The sequence below is a fragment of the Mus musculus genome, chromosome 17 (assembly GCF_000001635.26).
Source record: "Mus musculus strain C57BL/6J chromosome 17, GRCm38.p6 C57BL/6J".
NCBI classification, from domain to species: domain Eukaryota; kingdom Metazoa; phylum Chordata; class Mammalia; order Rodentia; family Muridae; genus Mus; species Mus musculus.
Window position 1 is genome coordinate 80,143,538 of NC_000083.6, and position 12,444 is coordinate 80,155,981.

The 12,444-nt window shown below is 46.2% G+C and overlaps 1 protein-coding gene across 2 annotated transcripts in view; it reads left to right on the forward strand.

Annotated features, from left to right (window-relative positions):
* The window catches only part of Galm (galactose mutarotase), a 57,575-nt gene that overhangs the window by 16,080 nt on the left and 29,051 nt on the right, over positions 1-12,444 (forward strand). The window contains exons 3-5 of one of the 2 annotated variants that reach the window (XM_006524390.4): positions 1,443-1,649; positions 6,552-6,633; positions 8,598-8,716. In XM_006524390.4, coding sequence (XP_006524453.1) covers positions 1,443-1,649; positions 6,552-6,633; positions 8,598-8,701 — 393 coding nt within the window. In that variant the 3' untranslated portion in view covers positions 8,702-8,716. Of the gene's footprint in view, positions 1-1,442; positions 1,650-6,551; positions 6,634-8,597; positions 8,717-12,444 lie in introns of those variants that run through there. The other variant, NM_176963.4, reaches the window with a different exon arrangement.

The following is a 12,444-nucleotide window of genomic DNA, read 5'->3' on the forward strand; positions in this document are numbered from 1 at the left end:
TTTTTTAAAATGACACTTGTAACAGACTCCCCTTTTATAGCTGAGCTTCAGTTCTCTGGTCATTTGATAATTCTCCTCTTAGTAAGGCAGCCCCTGTGAGGTTGCCACCCGGGTGTGGCTAATGATAGGCATTTGGTAAGTGTCACATGTCCCGTTACTAGAGACATGAGCTTAGGGCTCATGGGCGAAGCTGAGAGGCTCCACCGTGAACCCAGGATCTCTGTTTCTGTTTGCAAAAGCTCTTCTGGAGAAGTTCACCATAATTCCTACAGCTCTTAGAGTCATGTTTGCTAAAATAAATAAATAAATAAATAAATAAATAAATAACTCTTTCAGTATAATCTTTTCAGTACCTCTAATTTAAGAAAAGGTTGATGGTTGAAGCCACATGCTGAGCTAGGGACACCCTGGTCCCTAAATCAGAACTCCTGACTTGTGGCTTGGAATTCTTCCAAATGGAATAAGTATGCTGTTTGCTTTAACCCCTGTCCAGGGAGCATGGCCAACCTCAGAGTACTTAGAATAAATATTTACAGAGGGGCTGGAGTATAGCTCTGTGGGAGACCACTTGTCTAGCATGTACAAGGCCTTGGGTTCTAACATCAAAATAATAATAGTAAGGAATGAAATGTCTATGTACCCAATAGAAAGCGGTTGGTTAAGTTTTTGATTTTGAAGATAGTATCTCATGGAGCCCAGGCTGGTCTTGAACTCCTGAAGAGCTGAGCAATACCCTGGACTCTTGATCCTCTTGCCTTGGCCTTCCATGCATTGAGGGTACAGCCAGGCATTACCATGGATTTGTGTGGTTCTAGAAATTAAACACAGGGCCGTATGCATGCTGGGCAAGCGCTCTACCTATGGAGCTACATTCCCAGCCCCAAGGTTATCTTTAAATATTATAAGTAGGTTTTGATGTCTTATATTTGTCAGACTGAAACTCTAGGATTAAAATATACCTGAAAGCCAGGTGGTGGTGGTTTTCGCCTCTAATCCCAGCATTCTGGAGGTATAGACAGGTGGATCTCAGAGTTCAAGGCCAGCCTGGTCTAAAGAGTGAGTTCCAGGACAGCCATGGCTACAGAGAGAAGCCCTGTATCCCAAAAAACAAACAAACAAACAAACAAACAAACAAAAAACCAGAAAGAAAGAAAAAACAAATCAAAGGAAAAACAAAACAAAAGAAAACATAGACACATAAATTTAAAGTTAGGAGAAGAAGATATAGGAAATTCAAGAAGATAAAGAGGAAAGTGTTTTCTCTCAAAAGCCTTCTCTTTGTGTATGAAACAGTTTTAGATGAGTTCAGCTCTGGGCTGTTATTCAGGAGACTTTATTTCTTTATAACCAACCCCCTTTCCAGACTCTGCTCTTTAAATATTGAAATGTGGCATTTCAATGGGAACTTCAGTGACTAAGCATCTCCAAACATTTCTTCCTAGGTCCTCTGGACCCCTCAGGTGTTGACCAATGGCGTCCAGTTCTTTCGAGTCAGTCCAGATGGTGAGGAAGGCTACCCTGGAGAGCTGAAAGTCTGGGTGACATATACCCTGGATGGTGGGGAGCTTGTAATCAACTACAGAGCACAGGCCAGCCAGACCACTCCAGTTAATCTGACCAACCATTCTTATTTCAACCTAGCAGGCCAGGTAAGTGAACTTATTCTCTCCTACTGTAACCAGAGTGCTAGAACGATGACCAAGGGGTGTGGCTGGAGAGACCAGCCCATCTTGGAGATGAACTTATGCTCTTGGTGATCAAGAGGGCCCAGCGTAGTATCTGGCTTTAAATAGATGTTCAGTAAAACTCCCTCGTCTTAGAGGATGAGGGAGTGAAATGTCATCCTGCCAAGAGAGTGAGGCAGCTGTCTCCGACGCTGACAAGTGACTAGTGTTTTCACGAATTCCCTTTCATCTTGTTGACATTTGCTCTCCTTGTTCTTCTGCTTCCTCTGGAATTCCTCCCATCTTGGCATTAGAAATGAGCTTGTTTGCCTCAGCCCCTCTAAAAATGCCAGAGGTAGTGTGTGTGTGCCGGCTGTGCATCCTGCAGCCTCTCCCAGGACTTCTGGTTGTCAGTCTTGTCCTGTGTGGTAGATTCAGTGACAAGGGCATTGGGCTTGCATTTAGAAGACCTGGCTTTTAGATGATGAGACACAGTCTCAGTTTCAAAATAGTAGCTAACTTTGTCGGTGGCACTTTATAAAGTTGTGGGTAAAAATATTGAAACCATCCTAGTAGCAGGACCCTGAATGATTATCGGAGAGTTGTGTAGAACCACTTGATAGTCTCTTCCCTCAGTTAGCAACCCCCTGCAAGCTGAATCATGACCTCCTAATTGTTTAGCCTGTTAAAGAGGCTGTCCCATGGTTCAATAAGATGTGGAGCCAAACTGCAGATTCTATCTCTATGACTTCCTCCTCATCTCAGGAAATCAGCTTATCTGATCACTTCAATCACACTGGCACTATTTCCTGCGAGCTGGTGGTCATGACCAGCTGGCAATGGCTTCCATTTTCACCCTTTATTGGTTTTTGCTGCTGGAAGTTTCCTAAAATAGCAGGTAACTGGTTCTTACAGAATCTCCAAATTTCAGAATAACAAATACGACTCTTTTTCATCTTTGATTTTCATCAACCAGTTCTTGGTTGTTGTTTTTGTTTGTTTGTTTTTGTTTTCCAGGAGGGTTTCATTTCATAGATGTTGTTCAGGGTCCTGCTACTAGGATGGTTTCAATATTTTTACCCACAACTTCATAAAGTGCTGCCAACAAAGTTTAGCTACTATTTTGAAACTGAGACCATGTCTTGTAATCTAAAAGCTCAGGTCTTCTAAATGCAAGTCCAGGCTGGTCTGGGACTCACAGCCATCCTCCTGCCTCAGTTTCTCAGATGTTTGGGTTACAGGTGTGAGCCTCCATCCCCATCTTCTAGATTTAATGAATAGAATTTTCTATTTATTATTTCTGTTGGGGACCTCAGGTGGGGGTGGGGAAATCCTGTTTCTCAGAGAATGGAAAAGTCATGAAGGCTGCAGGTGGCTTTTGCTTTTCTCTTTCTGTCCCAGCCTATGCCTATTGCAAAACTCAGGGAACATGTTTTCTATTGAGACTTTGCCTAAAGAGTCATGAAAACACATCAGGGAGGGTTTGAGATGGAAAGCAAGCAGCGTGGTCCCGGTGTGACTCCGTAGATGTGCCTGCCGTCAAGGACCCAGTTTCTTCCATCTATCCTTTTTCCTTTTGTCTTAGTTACTTTTTATTACTCTGGAAAGATACCATGGCCAAGGCAACTTGTAGAAGAAAGAGTCTGTTGGGGGTTGGGGCACAGTTTCAGAAGGTGAGTCCATGGCCATCGTGACTGGGAGCATGGCAGCAGCCATGTAGACATGGCCCGGGTCCACCAGCAGAAAGCAGAAGGCAAGAACCAACTGGGAACAGTTATGACTTTGGAAACCTCAAAGCCCACCTCCTGTAGTAACACCTCCTCCAACAAGGCTGCAGCTCCTTATCCTTCCCAAACAGTTCTCCGAACTCGGACCCAAGCATTCAAGGCTATGTGTCTATGTGGGCCATTCTCATCTAGAGCACCGCCCCTTCCTTGCTGTTTAGGCTTTTTGTTCTCAGACTTGCTCTCTTGTAGTCACAGAATGGCTGCGTAGCCCCAGAAGTCTCATCCTTGTATACACATCTCCACAGATAAAACAGGACTTCTTCCCTTGCGCATCCGTACTATTCCTTTCCTAAGAACAACAGAACATTGTCCAGCAGCATCCCCACAGGATTTGCTCCGCTCATCAGCCAAAAGTGTGGCCCATGCCCTACCTAACCCAACTGCGAGGGCTCCTCTTATCTGAGTATATTAACTAGCCTACATTGGTCAGCAAGTCTAGTTTCTTCCGGGAGAAAGGGAGACAATGGAGAGGAGTTGCTGTGTCTCTCCGGTAGAAATCTCTTGTCTGTTCCCTCCTGCAAGCGTTGTTAGGAGATGAATTAGGCAGTAGTCATATCGCTATATCCAAAGGTCTTTAAGGACCACGCTAGTCATAATGGACTAAGCGTGCAAATGGTATAATGACAACAAGCAACAGTCAAAGGAAATTACCAGGAAAAAAAAAATGAATTCAGAGATCAGTTTCAAGGTCTGTGTGGGAACCAGTGTTTCGTGACAAGTTTTCATCAGCCTGGGAAGGAACTGATTCTGATAGTAATCTTCCACCAGTCTAGACCACTGCATTTTCCAAACCAGAAGACACAGAAGAAATGCGTTTCCTTCTCTTTAGTGAAGAACTGTCTGGGCTGTTCAGAGAACAGGCTCCCGATACAATTGCCTCTCCTTGCCCTTCATCTCGGACACATCCATTTATTTGCTGTATGGTTTTTATGTTGGTTTTCTTCCTGCCTTCGTGCTTAATGAAAGAAAGAAAAAGCCAGTCAAGGAAATTCTGTAGCAGCTTTGCCAGTCGTGAAAGCAAGTGGGGATAAGGCACATGTTCATCCGCGGGAGAAGTGTGTAAAGTCAGGCAGTGCTATAGGACCAAGCCACTGATCTGGCGAACTTGGGCACACTCAAGAGCATTGCGTTGTGAAGTAGGAGGAAGCCACCGAAGAATGCCCACTGAGGGGTGCCATTCCTGTGAAGTTCCAGAACGGAAGAAATCAGTCCGTAGCCATAGAAACCAAAACCGTGCTCTGGTTATAAGTAGGGATGTTATCTCTTTTGATGGAGTGGCAGCCGAGAGGCGTGCTCCCGGAAGAAGAGAGTAAAGAGCTGGACACAGGCTGGGCTGGGAGCCAGGCTGGGAGTCCAGAGAGTGGGCGTCTCCACCCGGCTTCCCTTGCTGAGTGAGGTTAGCAGGGCTGCGTCTCTCCAGACTCGTGTTCAGAGGTGGTGGAAGAGGCAGTGAGCTTGGCTCTGTGTTTTGGGACTCTCAGCTCTGTGGAAAGACTGTTGCTCCTGATCTAGTGCCTTTAAGGCTTCATACCCAGTCACCCACGCTAACTCAGCGGCCTCCAGCCTTATAATGAAACCCATTTCTGCTGCGTTAGACACAGTCTCCCGAGTCTCTGAACTCTGGCCTCTCTTCTCAGAGTGACTCATTTGATTGTGCAGCCTTTGTCTTTCGGGATCTGCTGAACTTCACTAAGGGTTTTACACAATTGGTGCTAACATTTTGGGGGGGTGATGATTCTTGGTGGTAGCGGGGGTTCTGTGCTGGTAGGATGTTTGACAGCCTCCTTGGTCTCTTCCAGTTTAGAAGACAGCAAGCAGCGCTGTTTCCAGGCGTTGCAGATGACCCTCTCTAGGGCAAAACCCTTGGTTTCCCTGATTTCTGAGCAATCATAAAGGCGGAAGCCCACACTTGCCTTCTCTTCCCTATTTTCCACTGTGTGGCCCTAAGATACTGAAAAATAAAATTGCTCGTATGTTTGCATATTATAAAAGGATTTTCCAATTTACAAACAGCACATCACCTTAATAACCCGTACCTCAGAAGGGCCCCGGGGAAAAGTGTCTCCCAAAGCAAGTAAGTTTCCAGAGACTTTGTGATTTCCCTAGGGACACCCATCAAGAGCCAGAACTGAGTCAACCCTGGGCCTTCTGACCACTGACCCGGGCTTCCTAGACCAGTTGGTTCCGCCCCAAAGAATAAACTCCCAGAAGCAGGGACTGCAGTTCTGACTCCCTGTTGCATGACAGGGAGTATGTCGTCCTGTGGATAGGAGCTAGGCCAGGGAAGAGTGACAGATGGCTTTCTCTGAACTTGAAGCAGTCCCTGGCTATGCAAGACTTGTGTACCCTCCACCCCCCCCCCCTTCTTTTTATCTTGTATGTGAGAGAGTCGCATGCTAAGGTCACTTTTTTGTGTTGAAAATTGTATTTATGTACATGTACATATAGATACACACATGCTTGCTGAGGACCACGTATGGAGGTCTGAGGACAGCTTACTGGAGTCTATTCTCTCCTTCTACCCTGTGGGTCCTCAGGACAGGCTTGGCAATGAGTTCCTTTACCCACTGAGCCACCTCCACCACTCTACAGTTGTCAATAGCTATATAGAGATTCTCTCTACCTACTCTTAAGTGATCTTATTAATCATAGCCATTGGTCAGCTGTCAATGCTTGAAGACATTTTTGCAGAAGATATAAAGTGAATATGTAAAATAAAACCCAGTAGCCGGGCGTGGTACACAATTTTTGTTTGTTTGTTTGTTTGTTTTATCAAGACAGGGTTTCTCTGTGTAGTCCTGGCTGTCCTAGAACTCACTCTGTAGACCAGGTTGGCCTCAAACTCAGAAATCCTCCTGCCTCTGCCTCCCAAGTGCTGGGATTAAAGGTGTGTGCCACCACTGCCCGGCTGTGGTACATATTTTTAATCCCAGCACTCAGAAGGCAGGGTTGGGTGGATCTCTGTTAGTTTGAGGCCAGCCTGGTCTGCATAGTGAGTTCCAAAACATCAGGACTACTTAGAGAGACCCTTTCTCAATCGTCACCCCGGCCCCAAAAAAGACCCAAGTAGCCCATCTTCTTTTTCTCTTTTCCTATCCAGGGCTCCCCAAATATATATGACCATGAAGTCACCATTGCAGCAGATGCATATTTGCCCGTGGATGAAACTCTGATTCCAACAGGTCAGTGGGTTTAAACTATTCTGTTGTGCAGAACCATGGTTCCCAGCTTCAGAAAGGTTGTTACTGTGTGCTCTGTTCCCATGTTTGCCTTTGCTAGGTGAAGTCCTAGTAAAAGTGGTAGTTTAGTTAACTAGCATGCTAATGTCAGTCTTCTCGATATTTGTACCGCGTTTATACAAGAAGTTAATGGTAAGAGGGGGGTTGATGAAAGGTGTAATACAGATACATTCGTTTTTACCCTCATTGCTGTAAATTCAAAAATTCAAAGTGAAAAAAATCATATGAGAAATGGCTTCACTTTACTGGATATCGGGTCTTACGCTAGGAAAGAGTGTGTGTGTGTGTGTGTGTGTGTGTGTGTGTGTGTGTGTGTTCTCTAACAGTGGCTTTGTGTTTACTCTTGCAAATTTAAAGTCTTTACAAGGGTATTGGGCAGGATGAGTGTCTTAGTTACTGTTCTATTGCCGTGAGGAGACACCATGACCAAGGCAACCTATCAAAGAAAACATTGAATTGGGGGTTTGCTTATGGTTTCAGAGAGTGAGCCCATGACCACCATGATGGACGGAGTAGCAGCAGACAGCCATGGTGCTGCAGTCATAGTGAGAGTTTACCTCTCATCCACTTGGAGCAAGGCAGGGAGCCGGGAGGAAGAAAGGAAGGAAGGAGAGAGGGAAGGAGGGAAGGGGAAGAGAGGGAAGGAAGAAAGGAAGGAGAGAGGGAAGGAGGGAAGGGGAAAAGAGGGAAGGAAGAAAGGAAGGAAGGAGAGAGGGAAGGAAGGAAGGGGAAGAGAGGGAAGGAAGAAAGGAAGGAAGGAGAGAGGGAAGGAGGGAAGGGGAAAAGAGGGAAGGAAGAAAGGAAGGAAGGAGAGAGGGAAGGAGGGAAGGGGGAAGAGAGGGAAGGAAGAAAGGAAGGAAGGAGAGAGGGAAGGAGGGAAGGGGAAAAGAGGGAAGGAAGAAAGGAAGGAAGGAGAGAGGGAAGGAGGGAAGGGGGAAGAGAGGGAAGGAAGAAAGGAAGGAAGGAGAGAGGGAAGGAGGGAAGGGGGAAGAGAGGGAAGGAAGAAAGGAAGGAAGGAGAGAGGGAAGGAGGGAAGGGGAAAAGAGGGAAGGAAGAAAGGAAGGAAGGAGAGAGGGAAGGAGGGAAGGGGGAAGAGAGGGAAGGAAGAAAGGAAGGAAGGAGAGAGGGAAGGAGGGAGGGGAGGAAGAAGGGGGGACAGAGATAGGGAGGGAAAGGGAGGGGAAAGGGAGGGGGCAGTGTGGGCTTTTGGAACCTCAAAGCCTACCCCCAGTGACACACTGCCTCCAACAATACCTCCTAATCTTGCCCAACAAGTTCCACTGACTGGGGATCAAGCCTTCAAAGCTCTGAGCCTATGGGGCCATTGTCATTCAGCCCACTGTAGGAAGGGGAGGGGCCCGTGAGATGGCTTAGTAGGTAAAGGTGCAGACTGTTGCAAGCCCTGAGTTTGGTCTCCGGAACCCACGTAGACATGGGAGGAAAGATCTGATTTCACAAAGTAGTCCTCGGACCTTCACACACAGGCCATGGTTCATGTCCACCCATACGTGTATCAAACATGCACATACATACACAGTAATAAAGTTTAAAGAATTTACAAGGAAAGAAGGTAAGTATAGGGGCCGACATACTGAGCAGTGTTAGCAGCAGGAACTCGATAGGGATGGGAATTTCATAAAGACAGTGGCTGTAAAATTAACTGGAGGCTGTACATGGGCACACACATTTGATCTCTGCACTCAGAAGGTAGAGGCCGGGAGATCTCTGTGTTACAGGCCAGCCGGGCTTCCTAGTGAGGCTCCTTCTCAACAACAACAAACAAACCGAAACTTACCTGGGGAAGATGCTTTCAGAACTCCCGTGTCGCCTGTGGATTCCACACCTTTCATTTTCTGAACTCTGAAAAACATAACTTTTCATTTTCCTTCTCTCCCCTGCCCCACTAGACTGGTCAACGCCTGACCATGGCTTCTCTGACACTCTGAGCTTTTTCTCTGAAGTCCCCACCCTCACCCCCCAGCCATACATTGGGTGTCAACCAGTATTATGAAAGGTGTGACTTTTTCTTATCCTCTTCTTACTTTTAAAAATATGGTTTATTTATTTATCCGTATCCTATGTGTATCTGTGTTTTGGCTATATGCATGTCTGTGTTAGGGTGTCTGATCCCCTAGAGCTGGAGTTTCAGACAGTTGTGACCTGCCATGTGGGGGCTAGGATTTAAACCTGGATCCTCTGGAAGAAGAGTCAATGCTCTTAACCACTGAGCTATCTCTCCAGACCTCTCATCCTCTTCTTCCTGGCAACTGCCAAGATTTACAGCTTGCCTACCCTGTTGTCTTTCTCTAAAATTTGAGTGAAATAGTCCCTAAGTTTAAAAAGAAATAGGTGGCCAGTGGTAGCAGTGGAGCACACCTTTAATCCCAGCACAGGAGGCAGAGGCTTCTGTGAGTTCAAGGACAGCCTGGTCTACAGAGCCAAGTTCCAGGATAGTCAAAGCTACCCAGAGAAATCCTGTCTCAAAACCAGAATAAATAAATAAATGTAAAAAAATGTTTAAATGGAATAATTTTGAGAAGTTTCAATAAATAGGCTAAATTTTTTTTTTTTTTTTGGCATCTCAGCTTTGAATATTATCCTGGTTGCTAAGCTGGATTTAAAGGCTTTTCTTTCTATCCCACTAATGTGTCTTCTCCCGATATTTATGTGGCTCAATAGCTGAGCAGGCATAAGCCGGCCCATCTCGTCCTGGGTGCAGAATTACTGCTTTACAACACTAGAGCAGTGGCTTCTGTTTGTGACTGATAAGGGAGAAGGTAAGCTAAGTAGCTTATAAAAGCTCCTTATGAAATTATGTATTCATCTGTGCACATTCGTGAGTCACCTTATGCATCCTGTTGGGTTTTAATCTAATGAAAATCACATAAGTGCACACCTGGCGCCTGAAATGTGTCATGATCGGGAGGGGCGGAGCACGGTGGAGCCTAGCTTGGAGTGTAATGGAATGCATAAAGGTCTCCTCTGCCTCAACTCTGCATCGCAAATGCCACGGGGGTGGGGGTGAGGGTGGGGTGTGAGATTCTGCACCTTGTACTAACATTGAAAACCTGCCGAGTGGGAGCTAAGAGTTCTGGGGGCAGGAGACTGACCTAGTCTTCCCTTTGTTCTGTTTGTCTCTTTGTGTAACCTCAACTGGCCTGGAATTGTGTAGGAGCTGCCTTGGCTTCCCAAATGGGGGTTGCACCACCATGTCCAGTTCTCACTTTCCTGTTAACCAGGCAAAGAGGCCTTCTGTGTGTGAGTGATGTACAGATTCCCATTTCCTCTTTTGCAAATAGGCAGAAAATAGGCAGCTTAAGGTAAGCTTGGCTACTTCAGGACAATGTCTCAAAACAAAGTGGAGCAGGGTGAAGTGGGCAGTGAGGGAGGACCGGAGAGATGGCTCAGCAGGGGTGAAGCTGGGAGTGTGGGAGGGCTAGAGAGATGGCTCAGCAGGGGTGAAGCTGGGAGTGTGGGAGGGCTAGAGAGATGGCTCAGCAGGGGTGAAGCTGGGAGTGTGGGAAGGCTAGAGAGATGGCTCAGCGGGGTGAAGCAGGGATTATGGGAGGGTTAGAGAAATGGCTCAGCAGGGGTGAAGCAGGGAATGTGGGAGGGCTAGAGAGATGGCTCAGCAGGGGTGAAGCAGGGAATGTGGGAAGGCTAGAGAGATGGCTCAGCAGTTAAAAGTGCACACTGTTATTCCAGAGGACTGCAGTTCAGTTCTCAGCACCCACACTGGGCAGCTCACAGAGAATCACGGCTGAAACACCAGCCCTGGAGACTCTGAAGTCTCTGGCCTCCAGCCTCCACTGGCACCCACACTCATGTGCACTAATCCCGAACACACATGCATGATTTATAATATGGTAAAAATATTTTAAGAAAATTTGGATACCTATATAAAGTATGCAAGTTTTTCTTTGTTCATGTTTTGCATAAAGAGTGCCCAGAAAACATAGTTTTGCCATCAAGAGTGTTCACTCTTCCGGTCTTGAGTTTTTGATCTGTTCGTCTTGGTTTGGGTTTTGTTTTTGAAGCAGGGTTTTTGTTTGTTGTCCTGGCTGTCCTGGTCTTACTCTGTAGACCAGGCTTCTTGTCTGAGTTTGATTCCCACTTCCACATCAGAAAGCTCACCACTGCCTGTAACTCCAGCTCAGAGAATTTATCAGCATCTTCTGGCCTCCTTGAAGGGAGCTTCATGTGTGCATACACATGTATGAGTTCACACATGCACAAATTATAGCTTACATTATAATATGATATAATATAATATATTATATTATAGCTTACATTATAAGAGCAAATCTCTTTAAAAAAAAAAAAAACAAAACAAAACAGAATGTGACTGTTAAGCGGTTATCCCTGCCATGGGGCTCCATTCCAGGACTCTGCATGGAGACCACAGTTCTCATCTGCTTACGTCCCTTGTATAAAATGGCATAGTGTTTGCTAATACCTACCTATATCTTCCCTTAGAACTTGTTTTCATTTGTTTGTTTGGTTGAGATAGACTGTCACAGGCTGGGATGGGACTTACTATTTAGCCCACAGTGGCCTTGAATTCTCAGTCCTCCGGTATCAGTGTCCTGAGTGCTGGGACTACAGGTGTGTACCACCATGCCCAGCCTCCCTTTTTCTTATTTACATTATCTCTAGATTACACAGAATATGCCTAGCGTATTACAGATGCTGTGTTGTAGGGTTGTGGGCTTGCATCTGTTCCACCACAGGGAATGGCTGCATGGGAAGGCGGAATTTTGGGGCGTTTGACTGTGTTTATCCCACGGTACTACAAGGGTGGGTGTTGGGCTGTAGGGAAGAGAGCAGGCACCTCTCTGGGTGTGGGAAAGCAGCAGGCTTGGTGGCAGTTGTGGCTGAAAGCACAGAGAACCCTTCTAAGGGAGATTAGGCTATAGTTCTGTAAGCAAAGGCCTTCTTCGTGGCTCCCCACAGAGGATCTTGATGAAAAGAGTCAGTCCATGGTTCTAAACAGTTTATTGTCATGGCACAAAATGGATACGTAAAACCGTACTACCCCCTTTCTCAGGGTGGGCCTGAGATTAATACATTTTTCAGGGAGGAATGTCTGGGAAGGGAAGCTTATTGGCTAAGCCCTCCAGGCCTCTAGGTACCTCATTAACATGGAGAACTCTGCTTTGGGCGTACGAGGCTGTGGTCATATCTCTTTTTCTATTGTCTTAGTCTGAGATGTTAGAGATGTCTCATCTACTGTGGAAGGGCTTGGGGCATTGCCCCGAAGTGACTGATGGCCTGATGGCCACAGATCTCTCTCTGTGGGCGGTTGCAGCTACATGACAGGGGTCTGGTGCCAGGAGCAAGCGAAGCTCCTACTGTCCCTTCAGGGTCTCTGGGGCTTCTAGCCTTAGGTCGACCTTACCAGGCTTCCTCTCATGGTCCGCCACCTTACTCTGTGTAAATAGCTATTGTACTGTGCTATTTAGGAATGATTAAAAGAAAAGTCTGTGCATGCCCAGTACAAATCTAATATTTTTTTTTCCTCAATTGTTTAGCTTTATATGAGGTTGAATTCACAAATACCAATTCTGATATTTAAAGATGTAAGGACCACCGGGGCCTAGCAAACACAGAAGTGGATGCTCACAGTCAGCTATTGGATGGATCACAGGGCCCCCAATGGAGGAGCTAGAGAAAGTACCCAAGGAGCTGAAGGGGTCTGCAACCCTATAGGTGGAACAACATTATGAACTAACCAGTACCCCGGAGCTCTTGACT